At 34.9% G+C, this 20,776-nt stretch overlaps 1 protein-coding gene across 2 annotated transcripts in view; it reads left to right on the forward strand.

The window, feature by feature from the left end:
* Positions 1 to 20,058, forward strand: part of RTKN2 (rhotekin 2) — an 86,894-nt gene extending 66,836 nt beyond the window's left edge. Inside the window, exons 10-13 of one of the 2 annotated variants that reach the window (XR_005986966.1) lie at positions 4,263 to 4,428; positions 8,320 to 8,427; positions 9,712 to 11,885; positions 19,922 to 20,058. Coding sequence is in view for 1 of the 2 variants with exons in the window: in XM_041750265.1 (XP_041606199.1) it covers positions 4,263 to 4,428; positions 8,320 to 8,427; positions 9,712 to 10,247 (810 nt within the window). In the remaining variant the exon portion in view is untranslated. Of the gene's footprint in view, positions 1 to 4,262; positions 4,429 to 8,319; positions 8,428 to 9,711; positions 12,743 to 19,921 lie in introns of those variants that run through there. The other variant, XM_041750265.1, reaches the window with a different exon arrangement.
* The last annotated feature ends 718 nt before the right edge of the window (positions 20,059 to 20,776 follow it).

Consider the following 20,776-nt stretch of genomic DNA (forward strand, 5'->3'; position numbering starts at 1 on the left):
TTTTTTTTTAAGATTTTATTTATCCATGAGAGAGAGAGAGAGAGGGTGGCAGAGGGAGAGGCAGGCTCCCCACAGAGCAAGGAACCTGAAATGGGGCTCAATCCCAGGACGCCCAGGATCACAACTTGAGCCAAAGGCAGATGCTCAACTGACTGAGCCACTCAGGTGCCCCTGAAGTACAATTCTTATAGGAAAGACAATAAAGACTAACTAGTTACCAAAGTTATGAGGTGGTTCCCTTAGTATCCTTTGAAAGTGAAAAATGAGTTCATTTTTAAATATCATTATGAGTTTATGGACATTCTTTAATGGATCAATCCTTTACCATTGATATTCTTACGTTCAGATGATCCCATCTTTGCCTACTGGAAGCCTCTTCAGTCCTTTTGATACAACCCTAGTGATCTTTCATTTCTGGTAGAACATGTTCTGGGATTATCCTGTACATTTCCTGGCCAAGGCTGAGAATTGGCCATCTCTGTAAAGAGCTCTGATTCCTTTTAGCAGGAAAGAATATTTAGAAAACATAATCTGGGTATATAGTAGACTTTTTAAAAGATCATATAGTCAAAAAGTAAGGCAGGAAATAGTTCATAAATCTAGTCCTGATTTACTAATCATCCATTATCACAGAAATGGAGAGGTTGAAGTACAGTTTTAATTCAAAATAATGAACGACAAAATAATGAAACAAATGAAACTTTTCTTTAATTTCAGAGTTAACTGTATTTTGTTACAAAATTTTCTCAGATTATATTTTTATTGACTTTACATGGCCTTCTCAGTACCCACCATCTCATGCAGTGGAAGTTTGCAGTTCAGTATGTGCTGATTCACAAGGTAGATCCAGCCAAGGATTAAAATTTCACAATGAATAGTCTCAAATATGTCCACAAAGCAGTAGCAGTTGACTGTAAAACCTACCAAATCAATAAATGGTTTAGTCAGGAAACTCTGACTTTGGATAGAAAACTGATTTCAAACCATCGATGTCATCATCTATAAAGAATAGGACTAGGATCTTCTCTGGGATCAGTCTGTGAACCTATAACTGTCATTATCTTAGTTCTCTTATCTCGTTCATTTATTCTGCATATATATTGCAAACACTTAGTATGTTAGTGGCAGAAATAGTGAGAGCAAAAACACCCAAGCTTCTTGCTTTCGTACCCTGTGAAGAGGAGGTACTTCCCTCATCTATGTGTATTATGTGAGCACACAATGGTAACAGTCCTAAAGTGCACCTGTGTTTTCTAATTCGCTCCTCCTTTGAGAAGTGCAGTTTTAAGTACTCTTACTGATACTTTGTCTACAACGAAAGACAACTTGTATAGACTTTCTGGCATTAACAGAAACATTATTTGTTTAATGACTTTTTCTTTGACATGCAGTTTTTTTGGTTGAAAAAATTCCCATTAGTTAAATTATTTGGGGCGATGAAATATAGAGAAGTTAATTCAAATGATCTACGTTGTGTTTCATTTGCACCTTTTAAAAGCTTCTCATGTTTTAAAAATTTAGTGGTATTTATGGTTCTCAGAGTTAATGGAGTGTATAATGTATAGTATTTTTATATTATTGCATTATATTCTCTTAGAAGGATATAAATGATCCAGTTCATCAGATTTTCTACATTAGCTATTTTCATTTGAAATGATATCTTGGTGTTGTTAAAAATGTACATATTCATCTGTAAAAATCACACTTTCCTTATTTAAAAATCGAATCCATTTTAATCCTATATACAAAAGGTAGTCAGAAATTTGTATTAATATAGATTTGGATGCAGGAAAGCAAAATTTCAACAAGAATACTTAATATTTCATTGTTTTTTTTTAAATACTAACAGTAATAGAGGGTTCTTTTGCCCTCCTCCCCCACTGAGTCAGCCTTCAATAAATCTTATTGAGAGCATATTAAAGATTCTTCCTAGAGCTTAAGTCATTCTCTGCCAGTGATAATAAGCTTTCTATTTAATGAGATGGATTATATGCATTTTCAGCCTCTAAGGATGCCATTTAGGGCACCATTTTGTTTTTATATTGTATAAATAATTACTTGAAAGAGTTAATTCACAAAGTTTATTGCCATGGCATAGGAATATAAAAAAGACCCTGCTCTTTTAAATTACAGTGTTGCCCATAAGTCCATTATAACCCTCTGAAGACACACACATACCTACATTTTAAAAATGATAGGATAGACTGTCTCTAAGATGATTACCAAATCCTTATGCTTTGTGATGCTCCAAACTTTTAAAGTTATGTTGCTACTTCATGCAGCATATATTTCTTCCCCCTGTGATTTTTGAATAAGAATTCCTTCTTTCAGCAAAGAACTTCTATAGTATATAGTAAGTAGTCCCTTCCTATCTGCAGGGGATGTGTTCCAAGGCCCCCACTGGATGCTTTATACTGTGGATAGTACTGAACCCTGTTTATACTGTTTTTTCCTATACATGCATACCTCTGATAAAGTTTAATTTCTAAATTAGGCACAGTAAAAGATTAATAACAATAATAACTAATAATAAAATATAGCAACATATTGTAATTAAGGTTATGTGAATATGGTCTTTCTATCTCTCAAAATACCTTATTGTACTGTACTCACCCTTCTTGTGATGATGTGAGATGATAAAATACCTGTGTGACGAGAGGAAGTGAGGCGAATGATGTCAGCACTGTGATGGAGCCTTTGGCTACTTCTGACCTGACCATATGTCAGGAGGATCATCTGCTTTTGGACGACAGTAGCCTGGGGCAGCTGAAACTGCAGAAAGCAACAAATCGAGGATGAGGGGGAGCTAGCGTATATGGTGTTCATCTGCCTATGATACCTGCCATTCTTCAGGGAATGTATAGCATTTCTTTGTAACTCTTTGCTATTCTATAATGTCCACAGAGACGTCATCATAGGTGTATGTTGGTTTTGGGCTGTGACTATCCACTCAATACTGAAAGAAGTGAGGAATTTCTTCTCACTCCTAATCAGCTTTTGTAACTGCCAGCTGAATATTCTTCTACATACTCTAGTAGATGTACACATTCCTCGAGAACTATTCTGCCTGTATAGTAGCCACTCGCCACCAGTGGCTTAGGCACTTAAAACGTGGCTAGTCCAAGTGGAAATGTGCTAAAAGTATAAAATAGATACTGGATTTTAGAAACTTAGTGTGAAAAAGAAGGTGAGATAGCTTAAAAAACTTTTTTGCTTGCATGTTAAACTAATATTTTGGATGTGTTGGGTTATATAAAAACATCTTAAAATGTAATAATTAATACATAATGATTTTCACCATTTTTATTTTACCTTCTAATATGGTTACTAGAAACTCTTAAGTTACATATGTGGCTCACATATTTCTAATGGAAAGCACTGCTTTAGATAATCAGTCATAATCCAAGGGACCAAATACCTATTATTGCATACATAGATAGTTGTATTCCAGACTTCTTTTCCCAAAACTCCTCGGAAACTACATGCAGTTGTTAGCTTGTCATGCGTTGTGGTGGTGCCTGTATGGCTTGGGAACAGACTTTTCTACAGGTAGACACAATAAGCACCACAATGTTTACCTAGTACCACTCAGAAAAAGTTTAGGCTACCAACATGAATAAAAAACCATTGCCTTTGTTGTAGATTCTTGCATTCAGCATTTGAAAAAATAATTGTTACCATCAGGAAGGTTATAGTACTTCATGGATCTTTAGCTATGAGCTTTGTAAATGAATGTTACATATGAAATAAATGTTAATGGGGAAAACCTAACTACTCTGCTGCAGTAAACACTAAGTTATGGTTTTACTGCTTTTAGTGATAACACTGTATATAATGCCTGAATATTAGAATAACAAACATACTTTACTGATTCTTTTATTTTATTACTGTTGGAAATGTAGTTAACATAATTCACATTACAGTTATGACACGCTGTACTTGTTTTATTGCAAATTTTAAGATGTATATAAAAGACAGCAAACTCCTACTTAAACAGATCAAAATAGGTTATGTTTAATCTCACATAATTTAATGTAAGTTCTCTATGTAGCATACTTTGAAACATTACTCAGTATTTTCATACAAAGCATTTATTATTGAGTCTGAATATTCAAAGTACTCAAAATTACGTATTTTAAATGATCAGCAATAAGATGTATAATTGCATCTGGTATAAGTATGGTAGCTAAGCAGTACAACATTCACTTGATGATTACAAAAATATTCTCTTGTAAAAAACCAATTTTGTCTTAATTTTTAAGGAAACCAGAATTCGGGCAATGGATAAGGATGCCAAGAAAAAAATTCATAATTTCTCTGTCATCAACCCTGTTGCCGGACAGTCTGTAACTCATATTTTTGCAGTGGACAACAGAGAAGATCTTCAGAAATGGATGGAAGCCTTCTGGCAGCATTTCTTTGATCTTAGTAAGTTGATGTTTGGATTTACTAGTAAAATATTCATGTGCATGAAAAGATGCACAAAGCAATCTAAATATTAAAATTATAATCTTATGGTTTCTCTCAAGAATTTTTTATGCTCTTGGATAAAATGATACAATCATCAATAAATACATTGATGCCTTTCTCTCAACCTTTCCCCAGTACCTGACTTAATGTAGTTTATTATACTTTTGAATTCCTCCTATCCCTCCCTGTTACTTTTAAGTTTCTCTGGTCCCTAAAACAATTAGACCACATTTTTCAAAATATTGGGTTTTAATTGGTTAAGGCAGTATCTGTAGTTTAGAGATGATCCTAAAATATTGAAATGTTGAGGAAACTCATGTAACCCTCTGTTAACTCCAGATTCATTATAATATCATGGACATCGTCCATAGATTTTTTTTTTAAACCATACATATGGTTTTTCAGTTTTAATAATACAGCCCATGATCATAAAAACAATGTGATAATAATAAAATATTCTCAATTTAAGAGGGAATTTTATCAACAAAATATTGAAGTTAAAATTGAAAATGTAGGCTATTGGTAATGGCTTGTTTCTAGTCAAATTAAGCCTTTTGTTACATTCAACCAGTATTTTATGTCTTTAGAATGTTTTTTTATGGAATTATGAAAGGTAGCCATTTCTAAACAATAGAAAGTTATTTTTGAAACTCCTAGAAATAATCCTACAGAAATTTTAGGACTTCTTAAGATCTGTTTTGGGGAACTTTATAAAAGAGTTACTGCCTGCTATCCTCAGATTAATTTTTATAAGCTTACAGTGATCCATGCCCTGGTCAATTATTATAGTGATGGTTGGAGTGGGGGAAAGAAGAGAACTAAATGTATTGATTACCTTCCACATACCATATGGCTTCATTTATTTCTCCCAACAGTCCAGAAAGGCAGAAATTATTTCTCTCTGCTCTAAAGTTGAGAAAATTGAGGCCTGAAAAGATTGCTGGTTTACTGCAGGAAACCAGAGGACTCCCTCTATAGCCTTATGGAATCCTTTAGGACTTGTTTTCCTTAAGTACTATCCCTAGGCACTGAATAGATGTTTAAATATTTGTTCCATGCTTATCAGCATGCACTGCATTTTTTTTAAAATTTCAGCTGATCTTAGATGTGTAACTTAAAAGACAACAACTTCCTTTCGTTTGCTGATCACATCTGAAATTTTAACTGCTTTCCTAAATGCTTTGCTTTAGAGTCTGTCTTACAAAGACTATATTATTTTTAGAAGTGATTCTGCTATTTTAAACTTTTTATGTGTATAAAAACAGGAACAAGGGGTGAAAGGAGGTAAAAATGCAGAATATTATGGTCTGGATATCAATTACTGCTAGATGATCTCATGTTTTTATTCTCTAGATTATGTAAAATAATTTATCATGCTAAAATGGAGTTGGAAGGATACAAATATCCAATTTTACTGTCAAAATAAGAAAGTGATGACAACTAGGTTCTCAGATCTAGCTATTTCTTTAGTATTTAATGATTTGTTGATAAATCTGCTATCTATGTAATTTTTTTAAAGTATAAACTCTACTAAATTTATACTTTAGAATTCATTGTGTATGAAGATATGAAGCAAAGGTGGAAATGTTTATACTATCCTAAAGATTGACTTGTAAGTGGTAAGCTTATTGTGATCTTAGGTGAAATCTGATATGTAGAACCAAGTAGAGGATAGATAGATAGTCAAGGTAGAATAAGACTAATTTAATATTTAAAGCAAATTTCAATTAGTTGTCTCTGCTTAAGAGTAGAAAATCAGGAGAGTGAGAAAATTACCACGAGAAAACATTAATGACACTAAGTCTGTTTAGCCTGCAGAGAAACAACCTGAGGAGTGGAGGGTGGAGGCAAGGGGGATGTAATAGCTAATTTTTAGTATTTGAGAGCTGACCAACATATAAAATGGGAGTGACATTGTTTTGGATGATCAAACGGGGCTAGGCATGGTGGGCCAAAGATTTTTTTGAGTATTTAATAATATATTATTGAGTTACATAAACAGCTTAACATAACAGATCATTTTGACTGGGAACATTATAGCAAATATTATTGTGGTAAGCATCTTCAATATATAGATTTTATGTGAGCACAACATAGCCATTTAATATTTCATACTGGGCCTTTATTTTTATGTTGGTATCAGGTATAACAGCACATACTAATTTATTCAGATAAAATAAACCTTTCCATTATAAAATTGACCAGCGAATATACCGCCCTTGTACCTCTGACTTCAGTAACACATGGGATAATATGACTTTATAGTCGGGTCTTCAACGTGATTAGTATTCTGCTACCAGTTTAACAATGAAAAGCTTTCATCTATCAATGTAGAGAAAATACTACATTTTATAATTTGCCTAAGATTTGACAGAGAAATGTTTGCTAGTTCAAAGTATTTCATTATTTTTCTATTAGATAAGACCTTATTTTTTTCTGCCCCCAAGAAGGAAAAGCTGGCTTTTATATATTTATCTAAAAAAGGAAGTGGAGGGGAGGAATAAGTTATCAGATCTCAGATCCTACTAGATTTAAATTCTGCAGAGCAACCTTTGAAGCCTCAAACTCAAGATTTCATTCCCTTTATGAGATGCTATGTGGGCTATTTTGAAATTTTTACCATATTCTATACTTAACATTGTAATAAAACATACTAAAAGGTTTTTTATGTTTCTTAGCTATTTAAGGTGATGGATTTAAAATTTATGCATATTACCATGTAACCATGGCTGTGTATTAGATTTAAAACAACAAAAATGAATAGATAATTTGACTGAACATGAAATGTCTTTTATTTTTAAGCTATGGAAAATAACTAAATTGGATATTGAGTATGGAAACTGAGAATATAATAAAAGGAAGAGGAATATAGATCATAAATCATTCCAAAAAGGCACATGTGTATTACATTTAGTTTTCTACAGATGTAAGTTAGAGTATGAGAATTGTGAACCTCAATAACCTACTTTTATAACATGAATATAGAGACACGTAATTGTTGTCCAACATGCAGGTACACAATAAATGTGGAAAGGTTAAATTGTTCATATGCCCTCAGAAGAAGTAAGTCTGAGCGTTTTAAGATGAAAATAGTAAAACATAATTAAAAGAAAAATTAATGTTGACCACACTTTTAAATTTAACTTAAAAATTGAAACAACTTGAGTATTTTTTTTATTCCTAGTGACTAATGGCTTTATTTAAAGTATCCTTCCTAAAATAAATTCCTTCCTAGAATTTTGACTGATGTGTCTTTATTATAGCAGGCTCTTATATACCTTTTACTTGAATGAAAATATAGCATTTTTCTAGAGTTGCATGATTTATGAAAAGCATAATCATTTGAAGAAATGATTGTTAAATAAGCAATTCTTATTTCTCGACTAGAATTTTCAAAGGTAACACCATTTTTGAGAAGTACAGTTTCCTACTAGATTACTATATTTTATTTCAGTTGATTTTTACCTTTCAATTGTCTTAAATATTGGATTTTTTGTTTAATATTTTTTTATTTAATATTTAAAAGAGGAGAACTTGTACAAATTTTTGCCATGAATAGAAATTTCAGTTACCAACCATTTAGTGAAATAGTGCAGTATTTAATAGCTTAGAGATCTTAGCTTCTTATGTCTGTGCACGGAACTTTATTTTTCAAATAGATTACTTTTGTGCTTAGACTTGGACTTTAACATTATGGGTAGTACTGGGTTTTTGTGTCTTCTTTAAGGCAATGCTTTATAAATTCACTCTTATTTTTCACAGCAAAAACATGTTGATATCTATTGAAAATGAAATATACGTCTTCACATTTATGTTTTAAACTAGGCTGCCTTTTTCTGTCTTTCTTAGGCCAATGGAAGCATTGTTGTGAAGAACTTATGAAAATTGAGATTATGTCACCACGGAAACCACCTTTGTTCTTGACAAAAGAGGCGACCTCAGTCTACCATGATATGAGTAAGTGGGGTTTGTCTTTTCTAAGCTGCAGGGTAACAAAAACAACATTGTCCATACTCAAGCAGCTTATTCTATTGACATTAAAATGCTAAAATTTTCAGGGCACAGTCAAAATGAATGAAAAAAGACTATGATTATAGACTAAGGAACTCATGTTTAATAGATGAATTAATACAAATTTAATGAATACACATTTTTCATAGTTTGAATGCTTAAGATCAAACAAAAATGTTAAGGCTTCAAAATGAATAAGGGTACACTGAAAATAAATATTAGCTGAGTAGCTGATGAAAATTCTGAAAACGTGAACTTAACAGATTCTAAAATATAATCATGTTTTGTAATTTTTTCTGTATTTTATTAAATTTGTCTTAAAGTAATGATAATAAATGAATATTAATAAATGGAAGCTTTCATCTCAGGTCAAAAAATTGGTTAGGTTTAATACTTTAGAAAATTTTAAATTTCTAGACTCATTAATATTCCATTTTCCCGCACTTTGAAGGGTATTTATTTCTCTGTGGGATTGCCTGAGTGAACAGTGCTGTGAACAAACACAGGTCAACACTAAATTCTAGTCTATTTTGTCACCAATATATACTGTACACATACTTTAAAATGTTAGATTAAAAATGATACAACCAGTGATTCATTTAATACCAGTGATTCATTTAGTAGACATTTATCTCTGTTCTCTTATTTTTCCCAAGGAAAAATTCATCCAGCATCCTTATCACCAAATTGGTATCAGGGCTTCACTGTTTCCTTGGGTTTCTGGTTTTGGATTATTTCCCTATTAACAGACTTTGTTAGTCTACAGGAAAAGATGCTAATTCAGTTATGCTTGCCTAAGTTTACATATCAGGCTTTTATAAAAAAAAAAAAAAAGAATTCACTCTTACCTAGAAGTCAGAATAGAATTCAAATCCAAGGAAAGTTATTTAATAAATATTTAATCTATAGATTGAAAAAAATCCTAGTGTAACCCCACTCCTTTGAAAACTGGTTTTTACTCACTTATTTAGGAATATATTTATGTGTGTGTGTGTGTGTGTGTGTGTGTGTGTGTGTGTGTGTGTGAGAGTGTGAGAGAGAGAGAGAGAGAGAGAGAATGATCTCCTTATTTTTTGGTTCTGTTGGTAGAGTTATTTTTAAACCAAAACCACTTGCTTACCCAATGTGCTTTTGATGACCGTTACAGATACTAGCTTAGAAAACAATAACTCAAAGTGTGCACCGCTTTTGAATTTTTCCCCCATGTACTTTTTCTGGAAATTATTACAGGCATTGATTCACCTATAAAACTTGAAAGTTTAACTGATTCAATACAAAAAAACCTTGAAGAGACAAATGGACAGCTTCTTGTTGGTCAGCATGAAGAATCCTCACCACCTCTTTGGGCCAGCCTCTTTGATGGTAATCATCAAATGGTTATCCAGAAAAAGGTATTATCTCTTACAAGCAAGCAGTTACATGATGGGAAAGGGAAAAAAAGACGTGCTCCCCTTCCTCCTTCTGATCAAGCTCCGTTCAGCTTAAAGACACAAAGCAACACAGACCAATTCGTTAAGGACAACTGGGAAAAAACAAGTGTATCTTGGACCTCGCCTTTGGATTCCAAATTATCAACCCTGATGCATCACTTGCAGAAACCAATGGCTGCTCCTCGAAAACTTCTTCCTGCCAGGAAAAATAATTTAAGTGATGGTGAACGCATGGACAGTAAAACCAGTTTTGAAGCCAAGCCAGTGCCAGCTCCAAGGCAGAAATCTGTCAAAGGCATGCTGGACCCCAGATCATGGCTGCAGGCGCAAGTGTAGGAGACCCTTAATGTACAAAGCATTTAACAAAATCTGTAGCTGTTAGGCTTCATTCAGAAACACTGGAGATACAGCAGTATGTAATCATGTTGGTAAATATGGTAGCGATTTACATCAATAATTAATAAGCTGTTAGGTATAAAAATGCTTTACAATGAAGAGGTAGGTTTCTCTTTTACTTCTGATCTTCAGAATATAAGTGATTTCCCTAGTAGAGTATAAGAGGCAGTTTCTAGACAATATCCTAATTGTTGGAAGGGTTAATTTATTCCTAAATTAGTGCCAGCAGTGAGCAAGCACTAGGCAGAAGAAGGCATTAAAATTTCTTTGGGGAGAGACTGTCTAGTAATTTAAAATGGGTTAAATATGAGCCATATTCTCATTGTGAAAATTTTAATACTAATGGAATGTTTCAAAAGTTTTATTCAAACCACAAATTATAGAATCCACCCAAGAAAATTTCTCCTTAGCATTCTGGAATTCTCATCTAATGGTTCACTGGCTCTCATCTATTGTTTAACTCACTAGTTAACTCACTGACCTTTCACATTCCTGGGATAAATTTTGGAATATTAAATTCTTCATCTTTAAAGGGAATTTATAATGTGCTATTCAAAGTTGTTTCCTTGATGAGCCCTGAAATCCTGTTGACATTAACTCTCATAAGTGAAGCATAGCATTTATTAGTTTAGAAAAAAGGTAAATGAAATGTTCTTTATTTCCACTTTTCTATGCATGGAGCTAATTTCCATTGTGACATTGGAATTTGGGGAAGTGAGTAGCTGATTAACACCTTAAAATTCATTTAATACTTATTTAAAAAGCAGATGGCTGATTCAAAAATATCTGAAAAGTTGGCTATGATAATAACTTTCAGAATTAATCCTTTTAAAACATTTTAATTAAATTTCCTTTTTCTAGGAAGGGTTGATGTCTGCTATTGATATTATTCATTAAAAGTCATATTCTTATAACAATGACATCGGAATCATTTCCATAGGAGGTAATTTCCATAGCAACTAATCATAGTGACCCAAACAGGATTATGAAATCAAGTGAGGAATAAATAACAAGACAATGAATACCTTAAAGGAACAAAAACTGCATTTTAAAAATAATAATGCTTCTTGTAAACAAGAACTGAGTAGTTTTAAAAATCAAATCAGAATTTCCAAATAAGACAGTATCCATAAGGTGTCAGCAATGGCACAAAAAAATCTGAAATCACACTGAACCCTAAATGTCATTGCAAGAAATAAAAATACAAGAATTAAATTACTGCCCAGAGTATAATCTCCAGAGATATTTTTAAAGCTCATGAGAACTCTATTTGTATCAGAACTACATTATTACAAAGTAAAATGAACACTTGACAAAAAGTAACATTAATTTAAATGGAGCCTTTCATTATTTTTAGATAGCAGTCTTTCTTCATTTATATAGAGTGATGTAACTGCCAGGTTACTTTTGTGTTTGCCGGGTACTCCCAGTAAGAATTGTGACTCGAGGGAGTAATGATTCAAAAGGTCTCTTGTGACCAGCGACACCAGGATAGACATAGTCTTTGATGAGAAGGAAGCCCCATGTGCTTGCCTTAGAGGATCGTAGAGACAATCACATGTATGAAAACCTGCAAAGGTAGGATTAATTTGTTTTTTCTAACGAGGAGACTCTCATCAATTCTGTCGTGGTTGCTAATTCAGTAAATGACATATTAAAAATCTGCAGGATATTATTGTTGAATTTTTGTTTATTTTTTAAAACCTCATTGCTGTTTTTGACAGCATTTGTGACTGTCAATGCCACTAAATTATTGAGCTGGAAGATGCTGCAGGCAAAATCGTTTCTGAAACTGGCATCTAAGCATTTTTTTTTTTTTTAGTCGAAGCCTTCCTTATAACAACCAGTGTTAAAACTTCCAAATTATATTCTTGTCATTTCCTCATGCATATTATATCGAGAAAGATTTAAGGTGTACTGGAAAGAGAATGTATTCATAGAGAAACTCCCTAGCAGTTGTGCCCTCAGTGGGACACTTTGAAACAAGGCTGAGGCCCTTCTTCCTAGAAATATTTATCCGAAGCCTGAACCAAGGACCACCTCCCCCCATAGTTATTCAGGCTGTTTCTGGAACCCATCTTACTATATGCTACAGAGCCTTTGGCATCAGGCTGAAGGCTTCAGCTTCACTTCCTTTAACGTAGTGTTCATTAAATGTTAGTTCACTTCCCCCAAGAGTTATAATATAGAGTCAGGGCTCCCTCCCTTCCTTCTCTCCTTCTTACAGGGCTCCCTCCCTTCCTTCTCTCCTTCTTACTCCCTTCCTTCCTTCCTTCCTTCCACAGTTAAAAAAATCTAAAAATACTTAAACACTTTGTCAAGGAGTTCGTCAAAAGAAGTATTTGGTTTCTCATTTCCTAAACCGGAAGTTTATGACAGATAAAAATATGTCATGTAATAAAAGACGTTTCAGCTTTTTATGAGCTGCCTTTTCACATTCCTTGTTTGTCCTTTTAATTTGTTTCTTGATATATGAAGACTATAAACTTGAAAACAAAGAGTTAGCTGTCAGATCTTGATAATAATATTATAATTAGAGAAACAGAAAGAATAGATATTTTATATTATGATAATTCTGATGATCTGAAGATAATGTCTCAGAAAATTGCATTTACATTTCAAGCTCTGGGACGTAAATTACAACAGCATTTAAGATAGTATTATTTTTACTTGCAACAAAGTGGTGAGCTTTTTATTTAAACATCTTGCCAAGGACAAAAAAGGCATTTTGTTAGGTGCTTCCTAAGGTAAACAGTCTTTCAAAATATCAGGCATGCCAACTCTTGGTGAGTTTGGTTAAATCTGCCTTGCCCTCTGACTTCTTATAAGTGGGTGTGCATGTATGTGGAAAACTAATTTCATTTATTATAAATGCCTTATCTTTACCCTTTAAGACCCTATCAAGTAAATTTTTCTGGTACCGTTTATTAAAAATGGGAGCTGCCTTGCGTTAGAGACGATTCATATAAGGTAGGTTAAGCAGTCAAGTATTTCCTTAGGCTTGTGTTCAGTGCCTCAGACACCTACTGAGAAGTTAATTAATTCAGTCCAAAATGAAATTATAGGGCAGTTTGGCACAATTTACGTTAAATGCCATTTGAATGTAATCACCTGTGTTACCATGAATAAGGAACGACTGTACTAGCTACAGATGGAATGCCGTACTGCGAACAAGAAGAGGAGTGCTTTGGCAGGAAAAATATCTGTCCCTGTGGTCAGAATTTACCAAAGCCCTTGTCTTTTTAAAAAGTGAATTATTGAACAGGAATTAAATTTTAACTGATGACCATTTATACAGTGTTCTGTTAGTCTTAAACTATAAAGTAGATGGAGTTTTCTTTGCACCCTGACATTTCAAAGGCATCACTATTTTTAAATGTTTACATGTTTAATGTAACTACTACACTGCAAATAATAGTTCATGAAAAAAATAGTTTCTTTTGGATCACATATTTTTAGTTAACACTAGAAAAGGTGTTTGCTACCTTTGAAATTTTAAGTCAAGATTTCACTTGCAAATACACTAGGGGATATTTTTTAAGATATGCTTGTATAATTGGCATTTTTTATAATTTTTATTTTTTTATTTTTTTTTAAGATTTTGTTTATTTATTCATGAGAGACACACAGAAAGAGAGAGGCAGAGACACAGGCAGAGGAAGAAACAGGCCCCACACAGGGGGCCCGACATGCGACTTGATCCCGGGTTTCCAGGATCAGGCCCTGGTCAGGCCCTGGGCTGAAGGCAGCACTAAACCACTGAGCCACCGGGCTACCCTCCCCCTGCCTTTTTTTTTAAAAAGATTTTATTTATTTATTTATTCATGAGAGACACAGAGAGAGAGAGGGAGGTAGAGACACAGGCAGAGGGAGAGGCAGGCTCCGTGCAGGGAACCTGATGTGGGACTTGATCCCGGGATTCTAGGATCATGCCCTAGGCCAAAGACAGGCGCTAAACCACTGAGCCACCCAGGGATCCCCTAATTTTTATTTTTTAATTAAATTTTTAAATTTAATTAAATTTTAATTTTGTAAATTTGTATTTTTTAATCAAGCATCTGGATTAAAACATATTCATGGGGTACCTGGGTGGCTCAGTCAGCTAAGCATCCAACTCTTGATTTTGGCTCAGGTTATGATTGCAAGGTTCTGAGATAGAGCCCCCACCCCCGAAGTTGGGCTCTGTGCGGGGCTCCTTCCCCCTCTGTCCCTCCCCCAACTCTGCTTGTGTTCTCTCTGGAAAAAAAAAGTATTCTATTATGGATTTATATTTTTCAAAGTATCAAAAATTGGTAAGGAAGTCAAGCTCATGTGATTAAAATTTCTTTACAGCAAAGGAACTGATTCATGAAGTCGCTAGCTTTTTCTTTAGGTACAACCTTCTTTCTGTGCTTGATTAATAAAAGTCAAATGTGAAATCAGCTTAACCAGAGAAAGACATACCCAAAACTGGTGCTAATTACTTTAAGACTAATATTCAATAACCTTGCTATAACTAACAATCATTAAAATGTTTATGTATAAACCTTCTTACAGTATATTCTTAAACATCCACTAAAATAACCTTAGTTTTAGGTTATTGATGTAGAATTTGCCCAGAGCTTTAGTTATTCTGATAATAAATTAGGGACCTAGGATACTCAGTTACTGTTAGCCACAAGGAGACTCCCTATTCTAATGTACCTCCCTCAGTGCTTAATTTATTCCCATGGAGCTCCTCAGGGGAGGGGGGAGAGAAATGAACAATCCTGGCTCAATTATATTATTTCAACATTTTATTCCTGAATCTGAAACATGACCATAAATATTTAACATTTCTTTTTTTAAAAAAAGCTTCCCTTTCTCTGAGATTTATTACATAAATATTTTTGTTTATCTGAATATAGGAAAAATACCAATCTTGGCAAGTTTGATAATTAGAAAACTAGGCAAAATCATTCCAAATCTCACTGAAAATTGTGTTTTAAATCACAGCAGTTTGCTTTCAGAGATATGGTAATCTCTTAATGTGACTACAACAGAGAGATTGAAAAGATCTTGTATATACATAATTGCCATGTCACAAATATGTTTCGAGATATTAAAATATAATGTTTTAAACAAAAGGCAAAATCAGACCTATAAATACAGAAGACAGACTGATGGTTGCCAGTGGGGACAGGGCTTGGGGGGATGGACAAAATGGGTAAGGGGAATGAGAGATATGGGCTTCAAGTTATGGAATGAATAAGGCATGGGAATAAAAGGCCCAACACTGGGAATATAGTCAGTGATATTGTCATAGTAATGTATGGGGACAGAGAGTGGCTATACTTGTGAGCATAGCGCAACCCATAGACTTGTCGAATCGCTCTTACACACCTGAAACTAATTAACATTGTGTGTCAACTATACTCAAAAAAATGTTTTTTAAATAGATGGTTTTGTTGAAAATGGGCACTCTTCTGAGTGTTGTATTTTTATGTTTGTTTACTCAAAAACTTTTCTGTTTTTGTGAGTAGATAAATTTTTGTTGAATTTAGCCATCTTAATAAACATATCTTAATTTACTTAGTTACGGCAATTTTAGTTTTATATTAAAGAGGAGAAAAAAAGTTAAGAGTTATCCATTCACTTGCCTCAAATATTATAACGTGTTTATATATACATAATATAAAATTACAAATACATACATATACTCCATCAAGTCTTCAATCCAGATATTTTCCATTAGTCTTAAAGGATATTTTTAAGTGCTGCCAATGCTGGGCAGAGTAAAAGTCCAAACCTCTTCACAGCTGACAGAAAGCTTCTAACCTGCCCTGCCCTGCTAGGCACATTCCTCTTGTTTCTCTCAAGCATTTGGACGTTGCCTCAACAAGTTTTTGCTTGCTTGACATTTTCTTATGCTATTCTGCCTAGAATATCCTTCCTCCCTCTCTTCTTCATGCAATCTTCTCTCAGCACGCAGCCAGCAAATTTTATTCATTCTTCAGAATGGTAACACCTTTAAATTCCTCAAGAATTCATACCCTCTTTAACCTCTCCTTTCTTTGTGCTTTACTTACACCTATACAGCCTAAGCCCTTGTTCATAGTTTTGTGTTCCCTTACATATGAGTTTTGTGAATTTGTTCCCTGCATTACAAATCATGATAAACTTGCCGACTTAAAACAACATTCACTATCTCACATTTCTTTAGATCAGAATTCTGGATGGGCTCCAGTGGGTTATCTGCTTGAGATCCCACAAGACCAACATGAAGGTGTCCACCAGCCTGGGCTCTCTAATTTGGAGCCTCTGGGGGGGAAATCTGCTTCAAGGCTTACCTGTTATTCATTCGGATATTGGCAGAATTCAGTTCCTACTACTTGTGGATTGACCAGGGGTCACTCTCAGCAACTGGAGATCACTCTCCAGTTTTTGCATGTGGTCACCTCAATCTTCAATGCCAGCAACACTTCGTTAAGTCTGGTGAATTAAGTCCTCCCCATGGATGAGTTGAATCTATCTGATTCAAATCTGTCTGACTTTTCCAACCACTACCAGCTGAGGAAAACTGCTTTTTAAGGAGTTGTGTGAGTAGATGTAACCCACCAGGATAATTTCCCTTTTGATTAGTCCAAGGTCCACTAATTAGTAACCTTAATTACTAACATGAAGTATGCATGTGGAGAATATATGTATGCATGATAATTACTTATCTCTTTTGCATATAATGTAATCATTATCATGGGCATGATATATTCTTAGGGCAGGACATCTTGTGGTACCGTTTTAGAATTCTGCTATCACAAATTAGACTTTTCAGGGACAGGGAAAATATTATTGACCTTTTAGTCCTGTCATAGTGAAATGCTAATGGAGGAATAGTATTGGATAAATACGTATAGTGCACATGGATTCACTCAGTAGCCCACTAAGCAAATGTAGAAGACATGCCCAAGGTCACACTACATCGTAGTTAGGAGTGTGGATTCTGGAATTAGATCTGGATTAACTTCTAGCACTGCATGACCTAACTGGGTGATTTGGGACTTTTTTTTTAATATCATCAAAGTTTGGGAGTTTGGGGTTTTTCTAATCTTCAAGGTAAAAATAGTATTTGCTTCACAGGATAGCCGTGATTATTAAATAAGATAATGCATATAACAAACAAAACCCAGGGCCTGGGATATAAATTCTTACTTTGCTTCTATAGTGTGACATACAACATCGTAACAAATATATAAAGAAAGGAATGAGATACAGCTAATATATCCACATGCATACATATATTCTCCACATGCATACTTCATGTGAAAATATTGGACCTTAAGAGATATCTAAAAATGTGTCCATATACTTATTGCCCCTATATTAGAACCCTATCTTAGGCACCGTTGAGGTTTGCAAAATTAAAACGATGCTTATTCTTGAGAAGTTCACACAAGAGTTTGTAGGATCAATCATATTAGAGAATATTGAGGTGAATTACTGCTTGAATTTGCATTCTATGTATCTAACGTTAATATATCTGTACACAGACACTTAAAACAATCCCTATCTACCACCAGGGTACTTGAGAAATTAGTTGAAAAGATCATACATAAAACAACAATAGGCAATATAAAAGAGTATTCAGTATAACACAAACATCTAATTTTAAGTGTGAGAAATCAGAAAGGGGTATGAGAACCTTTACAAAATAATTTTCCAACAAGTGCAAAATGCCTACTGTATTTTATTTTATTAATACTAGTGTATAGTATTTTATTACTATAAAGAGTTAAGCAATGCAAAATTATACGCTGTAGGTATTTTCAGACAAAGAGCAAATCATAATAGGGAGATTTTTCAAATCTAGGAGAAATAAGTAAAATAGAAATCAGTTTATCCAGTAGACTCTCAGAGGAGTTTAATTTTATAGCGTTCAAATTTAAGGGGGAGTGTAGTCATGAAACTTGTGGAAAGTAATGGATTAGATAAAGCAGTGAGCCTATTTTTTAGGGTAAGAATCCATAGAACATGGTACAGATTGGCATGGAATATAATTGGCAGTGGGGGAAGGGTAGGATATGTTGAACCACATGCAGGACATTGAATGGCAGTTCAAGAATATAAGACAAACTGAAGTAGGAATAGTTGACATCAGCAATAGAGTAGGCAGTTAGTGGAGAAAGTATTCAGTTTATGAGTTGGGAGAATTGGATTCTAGTCTTTGATTTACCACTAACTAACCATGTTGCCTGGACAAGCTGTTTACTCAACTGTTCAACTTTCTTATAAGTAAAGCCACTGAAAAGGCTGTTGGTATTTGTCTTATACTAATGTGGAGAGCCCTAGGCCCCTGAGTTGATACCCTTTGAGGTAGCAACCAAGAGAGTGATGCCAAAAGAGTGAGCCTCTGGTTCTCCTAATTCAGCTAGCGCAGCTCCACAGTGGACGGCCTTGTTTTAACCCCTCAGGGCAGTATCATAAGAATGTCCATTTTATAAATGAGCGATTTAAGGCACAGAACAAGTGAGTAACTTGCCTATGGTCTCATGGTGAGTGAGACAGGATTCGAACGTCATCATTCATGATCCACAGTGAGTGTTCAACTTCCTCATTGTACTCCCACCCTCTAATGTGAAAGAGAAAAACAAAACAAAACAAACAAACAAACAAAAAAACATTAAGGGCAGGTTTTGCCAGACTAGCTTCCAAACTTTTTCCCTAGTGATGTGGCCCCTTGGTATATCCCTTTGTTTTAAAGCCCCAGATAAAAATCCATTTCCTTCACAATAAGATCCAGCATATACTATTCTGGGCACAATGCTTGGCCTCCGGAGGCATTCAGGAGGCACCTGCTTTGGGTATATGTAAGCCTGAATCTACTATTAAGCTCTGGAAAGCGTAATAGAAATATGAAGGGGAAGAAAAGATAAATTCCTTCTAAGGAAATAGGAACTGGAAGAAGTTGGTATTTGAGCTAGACCTTGAAAAAAAAAAAAAAGGTGGAGGAATTTATTGAAAGGCTACTGGAACCAGTTTGTCCAGGAAGGGTTGGACAGGCCGAGTCCGGGTCCTTAGCAACATAAAGTTGAAAGAATAAAGTCACATTCTAGATTGTTAGAATAGTCTTTTAAAGTAGTAACTATATCAACCTATTAATACATTAATACTGTCTAACATTGGGGTTACAAAAAATAAATCACAACTTTTCACATCTAGAACTATGGTTCTAAACCAAGTGTGGAAAACCATGGAACCATGGTTTTCACCATGGAACATTTGACAATATCTTGAGACAGTTTTTATCACCATGCCTGGGGGCTTGGGGTGCCACTCAGATCTGTTGAGAAGAGACCAGGGATGCTGTTAACTATAAAGACATGTAGTTTTGGGCCATGCACATACAGGGAAGGGCATTCTGAACTAAGGGAACAGAACAAACTGTGGAACAGGAGTAGTGTGGTGGTTTAGAATACATCTACAAGTTGACACTTCTCTAGAAAGGTGAAGCCTCATTCCCCTCCCTTTGAATATGGACTTAGTGATTCATTCCTAACTAACAGACTATGGGCGAAGTGATGCTGTGCAGCTCATGACGCTAGGTCATTATAAGGACAGCTTGTACCTAAGCACTCTCTCCTGGATCGCTTACTTTGCAGGAAGCCAGCAGCTAGCCTCAAACAGCCCTGGAAGAGAAATGAAGAAGAACTGAGACCTCCTCCCAGCAACAAGGACCGCCTTTTGAGTGAGCCACCTCAGGACCAGATCCCAGGTGTGACCTATCAGCCTCCTGAGAAAATCCAAGCCAGAACCATCCAGCTAAGCACTTCCTAAATTCCTGACCCACAAAAACTGGGAGTAAGACAGTAAATGCTTACTGTTTTAAACAGTCACTTTGGGGGGGTAATTTGTTTCCGTAGCAATAAATGGCCTTAAAAATATAGGGTATGCCGAGGGCTTGGAATGGTGCACACGAATGGGGATTAAAAATAATGTGGATGAGGCAATGGAGTTAGATGAACTGCCTTGAATGTCAAACTGAAGTGTTTGCCTTTCATTTGGTTTCTGAAGAAATCTACAATGTGGACTTAGTACATCCAGATCACATGTGACTTACTCTCTGTTAGAGCAGTAAGGGCAGGAGTGGCTATAGTTGGTATTGGGGAGCACGCTTGCCATGTCTCTAGAAGAAGAAAAACAGTAACCTGTACATGTCACTATTACATGCGAAGTCCATGGATGGCAGGGGCTAGTTTTGAGTCATGCTTTGTCAATATAAAGCCTCCCCTGGCTTGATTTAAAAAAGAGAGAGAGAAAGAATGAGAAAAAACTTCTCACATGTATCCAGGTCACTAATGTAACACCACCGACTTGATTGTTCTTACCCACCAGCCTCTTTGCAAGGAGAAGGTGACACATTAAATTGCTTCCACCTGTGACATCTGAGCATGACTGAGTTTATCAAAATCTCTTTTCAGTAGGCAAGAGGGAAGGAGAAGCCTGAAGGGTTGTGA

Source organism: Vulpes lagopus, chromosome 3 (assembly GCF_018345385.1).
Source record: "Vulpes lagopus strain Blue_001 chromosome 3, ASM1834538v1, whole genome shotgun sequence".
In the NCBI taxonomy this organism is placed as follows: Eukaryota; Metazoa; Chordata; class Mammalia; order Carnivora; family Canidae; genus Vulpes; species Vulpes lagopus.